Source organism: Rhinopithecus bieti, unplaced genomic scaffold (genome assembly GCF_001698545.2).
Source record: "Rhinopithecus bieti isolate Rb0 unplaced genomic scaffold, ASM169854v2 scaffold_9899, whole genome shotgun sequence".
Taxonomy (NCBI): Eukaryota; Metazoa; Chordata; class Mammalia; order Primates; family Cercopithecidae; genus Rhinopithecus; species Rhinopithecus bieti.
This window is the reverse complement of record NW_016806979.1, coordinates 5,826,413-5,844,076: the sequence shown is the minus strand read 5'-3', so window position 1 is coordinate 5,844,076 and position 17,664 is coordinate 5,826,413. Positions and strand designations below refer to the sequence as shown.

General features: G+C 52.8%; 2 protein-coding genes across 4 annotated transcripts; one reads left to right on the top strand and one right to left on the bottom strand.

Moving 5' to 3' along the window:
* The first annotated feature begins 1,844 nt into the window (after positions 1–1,844).
* On the top strand, positions 1,845–5,522 carry GDF15 (growth differentiation factor 15). 3 transcript variants are annotated; one of them, XM_017879443.1, is made up of 3 exons: positions 1,845–2,230; positions 4,332–4,603; positions 4,911–5,522. In XM_017879443.1, exons 1-3 carry the CDS (start codon positions 1,954–1,956, stop codon positions 5,286–5,288), a joined length of 927 nt encoding a protein of 308 aa, XP_017734932.1. In that variant the 5' UTR covers positions 1,845–1,953; the 3' UTR covers positions 5,289–5,522. The 3 variants fall into 3 exon arrangements, with proteins under 3 accessions (XP_017734932.1, XP_017734933.1, XP_017734934.1); XM_017879444.1 differs by having other exon boundaries at positions 4,332–4,623; positions 4,931–5,522; XM_017879445.1 differs by having other exon boundaries at positions 1,886–2,230; positions 4,332–4,452; positions 4,760–5,522.
* Positions 5,523–7,472: 1,950 nt separating this feature from the next.
* On the bottom strand, positions 7,473–14,156 carry LRRC25 (leucine rich repeat containing 25). The gene is made up of 4 exons (XM_017879442.1): positions 14,026–14,156; positions 13,500–13,684; positions 12,233–13,020; positions 7,473–8,458 (listed from the first exon to the last, which is right to left on the bottom strand). The coding sequence occupies exons 3-4, from the start codon at positions 13,009–13,011 to the stop codon at positions 8,320–8,322; spliced, it is 918 nt and encodes a 305-aa protein (XP_017734931.1). The 5' UTR covers positions 13,012–13,020; positions 13,500–13,684; positions 14,026–14,156; the 3' UTR covers positions 7,473–8,319.
* Between the last annotated feature and the right edge of the window lie 3,508 nt (positions 14,157–17,664).

Below are 17,664 nucleotides of genomic sequence, written 5' to 3'. Positions count from 1 at the left end.
GCAGGAGAATGGCATGAACCCAGGAGGTGGAGCTTGCAGTGAGCCGAGATCGTGCCACTGCACTCCAGCTTGGGCGACAGAGTGAGACTCCATCTCGAAAATAAATAAATAAATAAATAAATAAAAAGATGGAGTCTTGCTCTATCTCCCAGGCTGGAGTGCAACGGCGAGATCGCAGCTCACTGCAACCTCCGCCTCCTAAGTTCAAACGATTCTCCTGCCTCAGCCTCCCAAACAGCTGGGATTACAGGCATGTGCCACCACGACCGGTTACTTTCTGAATTTTTTTTAGTAGAGACAGGGTTTCATCGTGTTGGTCAGGCTGGTCTCGAACTCCTGACCTCAGGTGATCCATCCACCTTGGCCTCCCAAAGTGCTGGGATTACAGGCGTGAGCCACTGCACCCGGCCTGGGGCTAGAGTTTTAGTTTTTAAGGGTTTTGGAGTGGGCTGAAGTGTGGAGGTCATTGCTTGGTGAGAGAGTGCAGGAGGTGAATTCATAGACAATAAGAAACTATTCTCATGTGAATTCCATTCCTCTGCGGGGTCTTCACACTGGTGGGTGTCAGCAGTTAAGCTGGCATTCAGGATTTCAAAAACATCTTAAGTAATTATTTTAAAAAGTCTTATGATTCTAAGGTCGGAAATCCCATCTATGGCAAACAGTCAGTATCAGGTGCTGCAAGCAACTTGCAGTCACAAGGAAGGGGGTCAAAGTGCAGCCTGATTAATGCTTAATTATAACTAAATTTCTGTCCAGATTTTTTTTTTTTTTTTTGAGACAGAGTTTTGCTCTTGTTGCCCAGGCTGAAGTGCAATGGTGAGAACTCGGCTCACCGCAACTTCTGCCTCCCGGGTTCAAGCAATTCTCTTGCCTCAGCCTCCCGACTAACTAGGATTACAGGCATGTGCCACCAAGCCCGGCTAATTTTGTATATTTAGTAGAGACGGGGTTTCTCCATGTTGGTCAGGCTAGTCTAGAGTTCCTGACCTCAGGTGATTCGCGTGCCTCAGCCACCCAAAGTGCCAGGATTACAGGTGTGAGCCACCATGCCTGGTGCAGAATTCTTTTTTTTAGAGACGAGGTATTGCCGTCTTGCCCAGACTTGCCTCGAACTCCTGGGTTCAAGCAATCCACCCACCTCGGCCTCCCAAAGTGCTGAGATTATTGACATAAGCCACCATGCCTGGCCCCCAGAATTATGAATCCTGTGAGGATGGCTTCAAGGTGAGCGCTAAGCCAGACAAAAGGATAGTGTTTGGGAGCACCCTGCTTAGCTTGGAAAGATAATGTTGGAGAAGACTTCTTGGAAGAGGGGCTTTTGGCACAGAGTTTTGAAGAATGAGTAGGAGTTCTCCAGATGAGAATGAATAACTGCAATAACCAGTTTATCAAGCGCTTCCTATGTGTCTGGCCCTGTGCTTTACCCCTCATTTGACTACCTCTCCAGTGAGAGTCTCAGTCCCTTTCTTCCTGGTGAGGAAACAAGCATGACAGAGAGGAATAACACATCAAGTTTGCCCTTCCTGGCTCCATCTATCCCATTTTCCTCTGCTTCCTTTGTTTTTCACCGTCTTTAGCCTTTGACCCCAACCAAAAAGAGAAGAGAGGAAATCCCATGGGCACAGACAGACACTTCTTAAATTCCTGTCTGGAATTTTTCACATAGTAACAGTGTCTTTTTTCCTTCAGAAAGACTCCCAGGCTGGAATGGTGTCCTCATACTGAGGCCCAGAAACGTGCCCTAGCTTTACTAGGAGCGCCCCCACCTAAAGATCCTCCCCTAAATACACCCCCAGACCCCGCCCAGCTGTGGTCACTGGAGTGTTTACTCTGCAGGCAGGGGGAAGAGGGCGGGACTGAGCAAGCGGAGACCGACAAAGTCCGGGGACTATAAAGGCCGGTCAGGCAGCATCTGGTCAGTCCCAGCTCAGAGCCGCAACCAGCACAGCCATGCCCGGGCAAGAACTCAAGACACTGAATGGCTCTCAGATGCTCTTGGTGTTGCTTGTGCTCTTATGGCCGCCGCATGGGGGCGCCCTGTCTCTGGCCGAGCCGAGCCGCACAAGTTTCCCGGGACCCTCAGACTTGCACTCCCAAGACTCCAGATTCCGAGAGTTGCGAAAACGCTACGAGGACCTGCTGACCAGGCTGTGGGCCAACCAGAGCTGGGAAGATTCGAACACCGACCTCATCCAGGCCCCTGAGGTCCGGATACTCACACCCGAAGGTAAGTGAAATCTTGGAGATCCCCTTCCACCCCCAAGCAGCCCCCATATCTAACCAGGAATTCCTCTTGTCTTGAAAAGCCCAGACCTACCTTTGAGCCTCAGTTGCCCTGTCTGTGCCCTGGGTAGAAACATCCTGGACCCCCTTGGGTCTGATGGGGTAGCTGATGCCTGATTTGCACCCACAACGTGGGAAGTTATAACCCGTTCCCAAATTGTAAATGGGGAAACTGAGGCACAGGGATGCCAGGGCCCCTCCTGAATGTGCACAGCACCTGGGAAACCTGGGGACAGGGTCGGGTGTGGGGTGTGGGCATGGTCCCTGACCTGGGCTGGGGCCAGGATCCAAGAGAAAGGATGGGGGTGTGGTGCATGGATAGAGGTTTGTGATGGGCAGAACCAGTTGGAGCTGGTCTGAATCTGATGCAATCGCTTGTCAAGGCACTGCTAAAGTCACATGCAACAAGTGACTTGTTAGGGGAGGAGAGTATTTTCTCCATCTCTGTGCCCTCCATGGGTAAATGCACTGAGGCTCCAGGGGTGCAGGGCACCGGATGAAGTTTGGGCTGCAGTGGGACCCAGGAGGGGGCAGGCAGAGGGGCACACTCTTAGCCTGCCCTGACCCATCTGTGCTGTGTGACTCCAGGAAAACCTCTCACCCTTGCTGAGCCTGGCAACTAGGCCAAGACACCCTCAAACCCCAGTCTCCCTAACACTTGTACCAGCCTGAGGGGCTGTGATTCCTAGAGGCTCAGTAGTCTGGAATGTGATGGGTTTGGCACTCTTCATTTATTGGGATTACACCTGTAATCCCAGTACTTTGGGAGGTTGAAGTGGGAGCATCACTTGAGGCCAGAACATTACAGCCTGGGCAATATAGCGAGACCCCATCTCTATCAAAAAAGTGTGTTTTTTTTTTTTTTTTTTGGAGACAGAGTCTCGCTCTGTCGCCCAGGCTGGAGTTGGAGTGCAGTGGCCAGATCTCAGCTCACTTCAAGCTCTGCCTCCCAGGTTTTACGCCATTCTCCTGCCTCAGCCTCCGGAGTAGCTGGGACTACAGGCATCCGCCACCACGCCCGGCTAATTTTTTGTATTTTTTAGTAGAGACGGGGTTTCACCGGGTTGGCCAGGATGGTCTCGATCTCCTGACCTCGTGATACACCCGTCTCGGCCTCCCAAAGTGCTGGGATTACAGGCTTGTGCCACCGCGTCCCGCACCAAAAAAGTTTTTTAAAAAATTAGCCAGACATGATAGTGCGTACCTGTAGTCTCAGTTATTCAGGAGGCTGAGGCGGGAGGATCACTTGAACCCAGGAGACTGAGGCTGCACTGAGCCATGCACTCCAGCCTGGGTAACAGCAAGACCATAATAAATAAATAAGTGAAGCAAGTAAGTTTTTGACTGCCAGAAGAAAAGCAGAGCCATGGTAGGAATCTTAGTCTGTCTGAATATCAGATATACATTAATTCCTTCAGGTATTTACTAAGCACCTATTGTGTGTCAGGCACAGTGTCAGCCAAGCTGAGATTCTAAGCAGGGAATATGAATGACACACAAGGAAATAAAATAGGGTGCTTCCTATTTTAGGCAGGCTGGAAGGAGCCAGCCATGCTGAGATTCAGGGGAGAAATGCTCCTTTTTTTTTTTTTTTTTTTTTTTTTTTTTTTAGAGGGAATCTTCCTCTGTTACCCAGGCTGGAGTGCAGTGGTGCGATCTTGGCTCACTGCAACCTCCACCGCCCCGATTCAAGCAATTCTCCTGCCTCAGCCTCCCGAGTAGCTGGAATCACAGGCGCCAGCCACCACGCCCGGCTAATTTTTTGGTATTTTTAGTAGAAGTGGGCGTTTCACCATATTGGCCAGGCTGGTCCTGAACTCCTGACCTCAAGTGATCGGCCCGCATCGGCCTCCCAAAGTGTTGAGATTACAGTCGTGAGCCACAGCGCCCGGCCGGAGAAATGCTCTTGGTAGGGGAATAAACTTGTGCAAAGGCGCCAGCGCCGTGGTGAGATCCAGCTTGGCGTGTTAGGGGAAATGGGCACCCCCGTTCCTGGAAAACGGTAGGCCTGTGGGTGACCAGCTTCCTTATCTGTCTTCCCACAGTGCGGCTGGGATCTGGCGGCCACCTGCACCTGCGTATCTCCCAGGCCGTCCTGCCCGAGGGGCTCCCCGAGGCCTCCCGCATTCACCGGGCTCTGTTCCGGCTGTCCCCGACGGCGTCAAGGTCGTGGGACGTGACACGACCGCTGCGGCGTCAGCTCAGGCTTGCAAGACCCCAGGCGCCGGCGCTACACCTGCGACTGTCGCCGCCGCCGTCGCAGTCGGACCAACTGCTGGTAAAGTCTTCGTCCGCACGGCCCCAGCTGGAGTTGCACTTACGGCCGCGAGCCGCCAGGGGCGCCGCAGAGCGCGNGGCTGGGATCTGGCGGCCACCTGCACCTGCGTATCTCCCAGGCCGTCCTGCCCGAGGGGCTCCCCGAGGCCTCCCGCATTCACCGGGCTCTGTTCCGGCTGTCCCCGACGGCGTCAAGGTCGTGGGACGTGACACGACCGCTGCGGCGTCAGCTCAGGCTTGCAAGACCCCAGGCGCCGGCGCTACACCTGCGACTGTCGCCGCCGCCGTCGCAGTCGGACCAACTGCTGGTAAAGTCTTCGTCCGCACGGCCCCAGCTGGAGTTGCACTTACGGCCGCGAGCCGCCAGGGGGCGCCGCAGAGCGCGTGCGCGCAACGGGGACCACTGTCCGCTCGGGCCCGGGCGCTGCTGCCGTCTGCACACTGTCCGCGCATCGCTGGAAGACCTGGGCTGGGCCGATTGGGTGCTGTCGCCATGGGAGGTGCAACTGACCATGTGCATCGGCGCGTGTCCGAGCCAGTTCCGGGAGGCCAACATGCACGCGCAGATCAAGACGAGCCTGCACCGCCTGAAGCCCGACACGGTGCCAGCGCCCTGCTGCGTGCCCGCCAGCTATAATCCTATGGTGCTCATTCAAAAGACCGACACCGGGGTGTCACTCCAGACCTATGACGACTTGTTAGCCAAAGACTGCCACTGCGTATGAGCAGCCCTGGTCCCTAGACTGTGCACCTGCGCAGGGGATGCGACCTCAGTTGTCCTGGCCTGTGGAATGGGCTCAAGGGTCCTGAGACACCCGATTCCTGCCCAAACGGCTGTATTTATGTATCTGTTATTTATTATTAATTTATTGGGTTGACCTTTCTGGGAACTGGGGGGCTGGCCTGATGGAACTGTGTATTTATTTAAAACTCTGGTGAATAAAATAAAGCTGTCTGAAGCGCTCCCTGTGGTGTCCAGGATAAGGGAAGGTGACCTTGAGAAGATCCTCCTCTCCGTGGCTTCAGTTTCTCCGGGAGACCTTGGAGGGGGGAGTGGAAAGGCTCAAGGAACGAGTAGCAAGGTGTATTTGGAGACGCGAGGCCACTGGAAGGTGCTTACGACCCCTGTGGGCTCCAAGGGCAGCCTCGGCCATTCCTGACTCTGTCTCCATTTCTCTATTTCCCTGTTTCTGTTTCCTTTTATTTTTACTTTTTCGAGATGGGGTCTCATTCTGTTGCCCAGGCCAGAGTGCAGTGGCACAGTCACAGCTCACTGCAGCCTCAACCACACGGGCTCAATTGATCCTCCCACCTCAGCCACCTGAGTAGCTAGGACTACAGGCGCATGCCACTACACCCAGCTAATTTTTGTATTTTTGTAGAGACTGAGTTTCACCAGGTTGCCCAGGCTGGTGTTTCTGTTTCAGAAACAGCTGAGACCTCATACCCTTTTAAGTCTCAGCTTCCCTCCATCTTGCCTCATTCCTCAGAACTTCTCTCTTTGGGGGCTGAGGCAGAGGTCTCTGTCTCTGTCTCTATCACCATTCTGTTTTCTCTCCCAAGTTGGGAGTCACCTTTCCAAACACAGGCAGCTCAGAGGCAAGTCTATCTGCCACCAAGCGCTTTGTTTTGTGGCACTGTCCTCAACCTGAGTGGTGAATCCCATCACCCCTCCTGTTTGTGGCACTTCCATGTTAGTGACACCTCATTCTTTCATATATAAAGAGCAGGGAGGAACAAATAAGTTGTGAAGAATATTTTCATGCACACCAAATCTCCCAGGTTATATATAATTCCTGTTTAGGATCTTGGAATTCTGAGGTGTGCTGAGTCCAGCCCCCTCCCCACACCAAACTGCCTGCCCACCCTGAATCTCTGAAAGGAATGGCGATGGGTGTCTTCCGGGACACAGTACCCACTTCCAGCAGTGAAGTGTATCTGCTGGGAATGCCACCACCCACAGGCCAACCTGAATGACTGCAGGTTCCCCTTAACGTATTCAGTGAGTGCCCACTTTATGCCAGGCCCGGGACACAGCAGTAAGAAGACACACAAGAATCACCCCACTTTGTGGAGCTCGGTTGAGTGAAGGGGACAAATGAGTAAATCCTAAGAAAGTAGTTGATTGCAGTAAGATTTGTGCTGGGGATTCAATCCATCAGCTCATTAGTGAATGGAGGCAGAGGTGATCTAGATAGTTGGATGGGGAGGCCTCCCTGGGGAGGTCCCATTTGAGCTGAAACCTGGAGGAAGAAAAGCAGTCAGGGAGCGAGTAGTTGAGGGTGGACATTGAAGGTAAATGCAAACAGCAAGTGCAAAGACCCTGCGACGGGAGCAGGCTCACTTCAGTCACAGCAAAGCTGGTGAAAATGGGCGCCTAGGAGCCTTCAAAATTAAACTCGATACCAAAAGAAGCAGATGGCATCACTGAGTCTTTCCCCAAATAACAGCTGTTGGCTTTGCAAGGTACAGTGCTGGGCCTGTGCCTTCTCTGTGCCTCTCCAGGCTCTTGCAGAAGTTGGTCCACCCACCCAGCATGCCCTTTCCTCTCCAATTCTCAAACTCCTATGCATCCTTCAAAACCCACTGCAGATTCCCCTCTTATATGCAGCCTTATTCAAACTCGTTCAATTGTCTCCGTGTGGGGACTGTGCCCCCATTCTTCCCTTTGGCCCAGGCTTGATCTCCTAGGACTGAGGGTACTTGTCTCTAGTTCTATCTCCTCCAGATTGGAGGATTGGGCAGGGACCAGCTGATAGGAAACCCAGCTGAGTCATGAGCCTGAAAAAACTCTTGAAATACAGATGTCTGTGAGTCATTAACTCTGCCTGAGAAGAAACCATGGACAGCTTCTCAGAGGAGGCGGCATTGCATCAGGGTCTTGAAGGATTTTCTCAGAATATTAGAGCTAAAGCAATATATATACATTTTTATTTTGGGGTGGTGTGGGCTGCACTGGGGGCCGAACCTGGAGATGAGGAACCTGGGAAGGGGCCCTGAGAGGGGCAGAAGGGAGGAATGTGGTTGGGCACGGTGGCCACGCCTGTAATCCCAGCACTTCGGGAGGCCGAGGTGAGCAGATCACTTGAGGTCAGGAGTTCGAGACCAGCCTAGCCAACATGGCGAAACCCTGTCTCTATTAAAAATACAAAAATTAGCTGGGCATTGTGGCAGTTGCCTGTAATCCCAGTTACTTGGGAGGCTGAGGCAGGAGAATCACTTGAACCCGGGAGGCGGAGGTTGCAGTGAGCCGAGATCACACCACTGCACTCCAGCCTGGGTGACAGAGTGAGATTCGGTCTCAAAAACAAACTAACAAACAAAACAACAACAACAACAACAAAACAAAACAAAACAGGGATGGGAGGTGGGGAGCAATTTGGGAGTCTCAGATGGAGACTTGGTCTTAGAACTCAGAAATCCCCACCTTGAGGAACCTACTCACCCTGAGCCTCATTAGCCTCAAAGCATTTATTGAGCACTGCCTGTACATCCACAGGAGGGTGACGACAGGATTCACACAGTGACTCTCCTGTCTCCTTGTTGGGGGTCTCTCCTCTTCTCCCTCTAGGAGCCGAGCGGGCTGAGGAGCAGCATAGGAGACAGGGAGGGGGCGGCAGAGCTTCCTGGGGCCTCAAGGATCCTTTCCTGTCCCCATTCTTCAGATGGGGAAACAGGCCCGGGAGGAGTTAGGATGCCCTGAGTCACCCAGCAGGGACTGAAGGGGGTCTGGGTGGAGGTTGGGACATCTTAGGCTCAGCGCCCAGGGATCACGTACTCCTCTTCATCCATCGGGGCCTGGCCCAGTGTCTGCAGGTTACAGTAGACAGGCTGGGAGGCCAGGTCGATGCCCTTGTAGTTCATGTAAAAGTCATTGTCCTCTGAAGGGTGAGCCCTGGGGGGACACACAGACCAGGGGTAAGTGAGGGAGTGGGAGGACTCACGGGACAGGCACATGAGCTTTGAGAAAGTTCCAAGTGGGCTAGGTACTCTGGCTCACGCCTGTAATCCAGCACTTTGGGAGGCTGAGGCGGGTAGATCACCAGAGGTCAGGAGTTCAAGACCAGCCTGGGCAACATGATGAAACTTCGTCTCTACTAAAAATACAAAAATCAGCCAGGCATGGTGGCACATGCCTGTAGTCCTAGCTACTTGGGAGGCTGAGGCAGGAGAATCGCTTGAACCCAGGAGGTAAAGGTTGCAGTGAGCTGAGATCGTGCCATTGCATTCCAGCCTGGGAGACACAGCGAGACTCTGTCTCAGAAGATTAAAAAAAAAAAAAAGAAAGCTTCAGCGTGGCTCAATCCACCCCAAATATTTACATATGGGAAAACTGTGGCACAGGGTAGTTCTGATTCCCAGCCAGCCCCACCTCTCTCTGAGGAGTGGGAGGGGAGTGATTTAGGGAAGGTCCTGTGGGTGGAACGCTGTGGTCTGAGGACCCTGAACCCTTTCTCCTTCCTTAAAAATGAGATAGCGGCCAGGCATGGTGACTCACGCCTGTAATCCCAGCACTTTGGGAGGCCAAGGCAGAAGATCTGCCTGAGGTCAGCAGTTTGATCTGCTTGAGGCCAGGGCCACTGGGCCATCCTGGGCAGCATGGTGAGATCCCATCTCTACAAAAAATAAAAAAATTATTCGGGTGTGGTGACATGCACCTGGAGGCCCAGCTACTCGGGAGGCCGAGGTGGGAGGATCGCTTGAGCCTGGGAGGTCGAGACCGCAGTGAGCTGTGACCAGGCCACTGTACTGCAGCCTGGGTGACAGAGGGAGACCCTGTCTCAAAAAAACAAAAATTGAGGTAGCTGTTCATTATTACATTAAAATCTAAATTTTTGTTTCCTCTTGAAAAATCGGAAGCTCTGGCCACATCAGTCACATGCACACAAGTGGCTGCACCCACACTGTCTCCTCCTTTCGATGGGAAATATTTTCCCCACCGAAGCAACTGACTTTGTGGCCCTCATATATAAAAGCAAGTCTCTGAGCCTCAGTTTCTGCATCTATAGAATTGACCAAGGAGCAGGGAGCTACTTAGGAATATTTGTTAAGGCCAGCAAGACCCCCAGAGAACTTTCCTGCCTCCTGAACATTCTAATTCCAACCCAGCTCCTCCTGTAAAAAGGGCCACTGGGCCAGGTGTGGTGGCTCACGCCTATAATCCAAGCACTTTGGGAGGCCAAGATGGGCAGATCACCTGAGGTCAGGAGTTCGAGACCAGCCTGGCCAACATGGCAAAACCCCGTCTCTACTAAAATTAGAAGGGCACAGTGGCGGGCGGCTGTAATCCCAGCTACTCAGGAGGCTGAGATAGGGTGCAGGAGAATTGCTTGAACCCGGGAGGTGAAGGTTGCAGTGAGCCAAGATCGTGCCATTGCACTCTAGTCTGGGCAACAGAGCGAAAAAGAAAAGAAAAGAAAAAAAAAAGGCAAAAGGGCCACTTTGAGTATATAGCATCTATCAGTCAATTATACTCTAGTATGAATTGCCCGCCAACACCTAAGGGGTTGTGGGGGAACGAACAGGACTGGGACGCAGGGTTTCTGTCCTGCCTTTTTTGACTGGCTATGTGATCTTGGACAAGTCATTTCCCTGCCTCCCAGAGCCTCCATGTCTGTAACTGTAAGATGCAGGGTAGAAATGACACAGTCAATTCTAAACACAGTGTTTCTGGAGGCCAGGTACATAAAGGAGGCTAATCCGGAAGCCTCGGGGATAGGGAGGCCACGGTGAATATCAGAGCACAAGCTGCTTTTGTGAGTCCAGTGTCTTCAACACCCTGCCTCAGATCATTTCTGCTTTTGAGCCATGTTTACATCTGCTTTGCATATTTTCTTCTTTCTCACCGACAGTCTTCCGATAGCCTCCCCACCTCCTGGCACGGACTCTGCTGCCCAAACAGCTGTGGCTGTGGCCCCTTCCTGCCTGGTCCTCCCTGTTCCCCTCAGGCCTCAGCTTTCAAGTCATCCCTTCTCAAAAACCATTCACAGCAAATTCTCTGTTCTTTCCCGCCTCTGGGTCTCTGCCCCTGAGGGTCCCGCCCCTTGAAATTCCCTCCACTCCCTTTTCCAACCTAGAAAAGTTTTTCTTTTCTTCTTCTTCTTTTTTTTTTTTTTGAGATGGAGTCTCACTCTGTCACCCAGGCTGGAGTATTATAGTGCAATCTGGGCTCACTGCAACTTCCACCTCCTGGGTTCAAGTGATTCTTACTGCCTCAGCCTCCCAAGTAGCTGGGATTACAGGTACCCATCACCACGCCCGGCTAATTTTTGTATTTTTAGTAGAGACAGGGTTTCACCATATTGGCCAGGCTGGTCTCGAACTCCTGACCTCGTGATCCTCCCGCCTCGGCTTCCCAAAATGCTGGGGTTACAGGCATGAGCCACCGTGCCCAGCCTAATTTTTGTATTTTTTAGTAGAGACAGGGTTTCACCATGTTGGTCAGGCTGGTCTTGAGGTCCTGACCACTGACCACCTGGGCCTCAAAAAGTGCTGGGATTACAGGCGTGAGCCACTGCGCCCTACCCCAACCTAGAAAAGTTCAACTCATTTGTCTAAGCCCAGCAACATCATCTAGAAGCTGGCAGCGGTGGCTCACACCCATAATCCCAGCACTTTGGGAGGCTGAGACATGAGGATCACTTGAGGCCAAGAGTTTGAGACCAGCCTGAGAAACATAGCAAGACCCCCATCTCTATGAAAAATACACAAATTATTTGGGTGTGATGGCAGGTGCCTGTGGTCCCAGCTACTCTGGAGACTGAGGCAGGAGGATCACTTGAGGCCAGGAGTTTGAGGCTGCACTGATCTGTGATCGCACCACTGCATTCCAGTCTGGGCAACAGAATGAGACCATCTCAAAAAAAAAAAAAAGGTCATCTAGTGGTGATGAGACTTTGTAGGGCACCTCCTTAGCATCTCATGTGTGTCGTGGGGAAAAGGAGGGCTGTCCCCATTCTATGGAGACAGAAATGGAGGTTCAGAGACAGCCTTGGGTCACATGGGACCTGGGCCTATGCTGCTGACCGCCACCGCAGAGCCCCAACTCCACTGAAGCAGTTGCCTCCTGTCTCCCCATCCTTGGCCGCCAGAAACTGGGTTTACAGGTCATGAGGGGGAAGCTTGTCCCATATATGGGAACTCACTTAATTCTTACCCCCAACACACTGTGATGGGGACTGTAGTTCTCCCTCGTTTTACTTTATTTTACTGATTTTATTTTTGAGATTGAGTCTCACTCTGTCACCCAGGCTGAAGTGCAATGGCACGAACTCGGCTCACTGCAACCTCTGATTCCCAGGTCCAAGCGATTCTCTTGCCTCAGCCTCCTGAGTAGCTGGGACCACAGGCGCCTGCCACCATACCCGGCTAATTTTTGTATTTTTAGTACAGACGAGGTTTCACCGTGTTGGCCAGGCTGGTCTTGAACTCCTGACTTCAAGTGATCCGCCTGCCTTGGCCTCCCAAAGTGCTAGGGTTACAGGTGTGAGCCACCACGTCCAGTCTTCTACCCATTTTATAGGTGAGGAGACTGAGGCTCAGAGAAGTAAAGCTACTCACCTAAGATCCCACAGCCTGCAAGCAGCAGAGCTGGGATTTGAACACCGGCCATCTGGGTGTGGAGCCTTACTATTCACCACTTTGACAGGTGTCTCTATGGGTTACTTACCCTTGTTCAGTCCACTGGTGCTCGGCTGCTGGCTGGCCCACAAACATGTTCTCATAGTCAGGAGTGGAGGGGCGGGGTGGCGTGGCCACTTGGGGCTTGGGGGTGCTCCGGCTGCCATACCGTGGTTGCAAGCCTAAACTGGGCTTGGGCCTATCCTGAGCAGGCCAGGGCTTGTCCAGGTCCCGGCTCCTGGCTCCTCGGCATCGCCAGAGTCTCCAGGCCAGCACGGGGCCAGCGATGGCAAGTCCGAGAAGCAGGCACCCACTGACTGCCACTGCCCCAATGGTTGCAGGGGCCAGGCCGGGGGCGCAGCTGACCTCCAGGAAGGCAGAGAGGTTGTGCTGGAAGCTGGTTGTGTCCCAGCAGAGCAGAGGCTTCTGGCCAGAGCAGTTGTCTCGCCGGACCTCGTGCCAGGACTCCAGGGCACAGCTGCAGTCAGCCCTCAGGTCAAGGTCACAGCGGGCAGCCAGCGCCCCATCCACACGGGATAGTGGGTTGTGTAGCACGTTCAGGACCTCAAGCTTCTGCAGGTGGGCAAAGAAGGTCAATGGAAGCTCTCGCAGGCCATTCCCAGACAGGTCAAGGAGAAGCACGTTGCTGGCCCGCAGAGACTGGTTGAGGGGCAGGCTCAGGCCACGGCCACTGAAATTCAGGCACGTGGCACTGAACTCCGTGTTCCAGTCCACATCCGTGGAGGGCATGGTGCATGACGGTTCCTGGCTGTCTGACTCCTGCAGCAGCAGCGGCAACAGCAGCGTCCATGCCAGGGTGCCCCCCATTCAAGCAACCTACATAGAGACACCGGAATCCTAGCCCTGACCTCAGCCCTGTGGTCGCCCTTGCCTCCACCTCTAGTGTTTATGATTATACCTTAGACCAATTCAAGCCGCTTCTGAAATGATACAACGCAGCCCCAGTCTGGTTGCCTCCTTTGGCTGCTGGGCTGCCTCAGTCTCCCCTTCTGGGAAATGGGTAGGTAACCCCAGTGCCTAGCGGGCTTCAAAGGCGAGGAAGAGACCCGGCCCAGTTAACCCCTTCTTCTAAGTCCTGAACATTTGGGGCGCCCTCGTTGGCCAGGACGGGACCCTATGCAAATAAGCGGTTGCCTCGGAAATGGCCCCGCCCCTTGATCCCGCTCCTAGTATCTCCCAGAACCGCGGGTCCTGGGAAGTCCTGGGATAGGGTGGAGTGGGGGCTGCTGAGAGGGACCTCCCAGGTCTGATTTGCAGTCCCTGCACAGGTGCAAGTTCTAGAGCCTCAGTCCTACCTTTTGGGTCCTACTGCCACGCTTTTGCCTCGGTGGTGCTGGAAAAGCGACGGCGCCCAGAGGCTGCGTCCTGGCCCACCTGGACACGGGGACCGCAACGGCCAGCACCCTCCGCAGCGCTGCTGGGGTCGCCGGCGTTCCTCTGGCTCTGCACCCAGCGACTCAGGGGGAAGAGGAACTGGTATCTGGGTGGAGTGCAGAGGGGAAGAATGAAGACAGAGATCCGCCCCCTTGCAGGGCCTCAAGGTTCTTATGAGAGGTGGATGGAGGGCAAGGGGGAGGGGTGGCCCAGGGTCCTGCTTCCCTCTTGCTAGAACCCAGTGACTTCATGTCCTCTATTAGCATCCCAACCGACAGCCACCTCATCAATTCGCTTCTCGATCTCAGCTCAGTTGGCTCCCAGCTCATGCAGTCATTTATTCATTCAACAAACATCACCCACGCTGGGCCCCCAAGAGGCCTCAGCCCTGACCAGGTCCTTAAGGAGCTATCTTAAGAGAGGACAGAGTTGGACATAGACACTCACAGTCCCATGCAGTCAAGGAAGGTCCAGAGGGAAAGACTGGGTCCTGGAAGGCTTCCTGGAGGAGGAGGCATTACAGATGGGGCTTCAACACATGAGTAGGAGTTCACCAAGATTCCTCAAACCTATAATTGGCTCTCCAAGCTCCTCCAAGCCCCTCCCACTGTGTTCTTGCACAATGGCACCTCTGTGCTGGAGGGGACAGTGAGGAGGGCTCCCAGCAGCTTGAGAAAATGTAGCTGGCTGCGATAGCATGGTTAGGAGTGGAGAGGATAGAAGAAATTGGTGGCAGGGGAAGAGGTCTATGTGGAGCCAAGGCAGGTGTGTGGGCAGAGGGGCACTGGCTCAAGAAGTCCCTCTGGAGTGAACCTGGTGTCTGGGGTGGGCAACGTGGGGAGGAGGCTGAGGTTCCAGAAGCAGATGGGGGCCTGAGGCAGACTGGAGGGGTAGTAGTGACAAAAGTGATACTGAGGAGGGGTGGCCTGGGAGAAGGTCTCACCTGAACCTGGTGTCAGACGGACCAGGTTCCAACCTATGCCAGCCCCTGACTCACTGTGCCACCTTAACTGTATGTGCCACCATGTCCACAGCTGTCAAATGCACAGAGGCTTCTCCAGGATCTGGGAGGGTGGGAGTCCACTCCCCCACGTTTTCCCCTCTCCTTAGCCTCTGTCCTTCCCATCACCAAACTCCGAGAAATGGTCAAAGGCTTTGAACCAAGACATTGAAGAAAACGCTGGAAACTGCTCTTCAACATGTCCAGAGATGCTCATTCTTGCCAGGTGCAGTGGCTCACGCCTGTAATCCCAACACTTTGGGAGGCTGAAGTGAACAGATCGCTTGAGCCCAGGAGTTCAAGACCAGCCTGGCCATCATGGTGAAACAACATCTCTACTTTAAAATATACAAAAATTAGCCAGGTGTGGTGGTATGTGCCTGTAGACCCACCTACTCGGGAGGCTGAGGCAGGAGAATCATTTGAACCCAGGAGGCGGAGGCGGAGGCGGAGGCGGAGGCTGCGGTGAGCTGAGATCAGTCCACTCCATTCCAGCCTGGGCAACAGAGTGAGACCTGTCTCAAAAAAAAAAAAAGTTCACGCTTAATAAGAAAACTGCAAATTACAAACTGTTTGTCTTCACCAATCAAACTGGCAAAAATCCAACAGTGCAATGACATTCTGTGCCAGCCAGGCTATGGGGTACATCCATGGTGTAGCATTGGTGGAGGGCAGCCTGACACAGGCCACCAGAATGATAAACTCATGTGTCTGCTGACACAGCAAGTTCACTTCTGGGAATCCCTGCCTGAATATTTGCATGTTTGCAGTGTGAACTGACTAATGAATAAAAAAAAAAACGTGGCTCAGCCCAGGCATGGTGGCTCACGCCTGTAATCCCAGCACTTTGGGAGGCCAAGGTGGGCAGATCACAAGGTCAGGAGTTCGAGACCAGCCTGGTCGACATGATGAAACCCCATCTCCACTAAAAATACAAAAATTAGCTGGGCATGGTTGGTGGCACGTGGTTGTAATCCCAGCTACTCGGGAGGCTAAGGCAGGAGAATCGCTTGAACCCAGGAGGCAGAGGTTGCAATGAGCCGAGATCGTGCCACAGCACTCCAGCTTGGGCATTAGAGCGAGACTCCGTCTCAATAATAATAATAATATTAATAATTAAAAATTAGCTGGGCATGGTGGCTTCAGCCTGTAGTTCCAGCTACTTCAGAGGCTGAGGTGGGAGGATCCCTTGAACCCAGAAGGTTGTGACTGCAGTGAGCCGTGATTGTGCCACTCCACTCCAGTCTATGCAGCAGAGCAAGACCCCATCTCTAAAAAATAATTTAAAATAAATGGCTGGGCCGGGCGCGGTGGCTCATGCCTGTAATCCCAGCACTTTGGGAAGCTGAGGCGGGCAGATTACAAGGTCAGGAGATTGAGACCATCCTGGCCAACATTGTGAAACCCTGTCTTTACCAAAAATACAAAAAATTAGCTGGGCGTGGTGGCATGTACTTGTAATCCCAGCTCCTTGGGAGGCTGAGGCAGGAGAATTACTTGAACCAGGGAGCTGGAGGTTGCAGTGAGCCGAGCGTGCCATAGCACTCTAGCCTGGTGACAGAGTGAGACTTCGTAAAAAAAAAAAAAGAGAGCGAGAGAGAAGGCAAAAAGATGCTCCAAGCTCAAAATGATTCACTGCAGCGTTGTTTGTTACATGAAAAAAAAAAAAAAATGGGCCAGGCACAGTGAGTCATGCCTGTAATCCCAGCACTTTGGGAGGCCAAGGTAGGAGAATTGCTTGAGTCCAGGAGTTCAAGACTAGCCTGGGCAACATGGTGAAACCCCATCTCTACCAAAAAAAAAATATATATACACACACACACACACACACACACACACACACACACACACACAAATTAGCTGGGAGTGGTGGCATGTCCTTGTAGTTCCAGCTACTCGGGAAGCTAAAGCAGGAGGATCACTTGAGTCTGGGAGACAGAGGTTGCAGTGAGCCGAAATCGTGTCACTGCACTCCAGCCTGGGGTGACAGAGTGCAGAGTGATACTCTGCCTCAAAAAGAAGGAAAAAAAAAAAAAAGGAAATAACTCTTAAAGGATTGGGTACATCAATAACAGTTCATCCATCCTGGTGTGCCACAGAGTTTGAAAATGAAATTATAGATCTCTATGAACCTATAAGGAAAGACTCATTCATTTCCTCTGCAGCCTTTATGAAGTTCCTGTTGTATACCTGGTACTATGAACTACAGACACAGCAGTGAATAAAACAGACAAAAATCCTGCCCCCACCACCATCCCAGGACTCTCACTGTAGTTGGGGAAACAGACGACAGGCAGAATCCATCAAGAAAATATATCAACTACAGGTGGTGGGAATGCTGCAAAGAAAAATAAGGGCCGGAAATGAGATGGGGAAACTTTTTTTTTTTTTTTTTGAGACGGAGTTTCGCTCTTGTTGCCCAGGCTGGAGTGCAGTGGCGCTATCTCGGCTCTCTGCAACCTCCGCCTCCCGGGTTCAAGTGATTCTCCTGCCTCCGCCTCCCGAGTAGCTGGGATTACGGGTGCATGGCACCACGCCCGGCTAACTTTTTGTATTTTTAGTAGAGACGGCATTTCACCATGTTGGCCAGGCTGGTCACACACTCCTGACCTCAGGTGATCCACCCGCCTTGGCCTTCCAAAGTGCTGGGATTACAGGTGTGAGCTACTGGGCCTGGCTGCAGAAGCAACTTTTTAATGGGATGATCAAGGAATCCCTTAGGGAGTGAGAAGGAGGGGATGTGGGGAACAGCATCCAGGAGTGGGAATAGCATGTGCAAAGCCCCCGTGGTGGAAGCAGCCCTGGGTAGAGAGCAGATGTCTCCAAGTGTTTCTTCAGGCTGCTATAACAAATACGCCATAAACTGAGGTAGCTTATGAACAACAGAAATTTATTTCTCACCGTTCCAGAAGCTGGGAAGTCCAAGATCAAGGCACCAACAGATTCACTTCCTAGTTTGCAGATGACCGTCTTCTCACTGTGTCCTCAGTAGGCAGCAGAGGGAGCAGGGGAGCTCTTGGGGCCTCTTTTATGAGGAGCAGAGGGATGGAGGAGCCCAGCCAGCAGTGAGCCTCATGCAGCTGCAC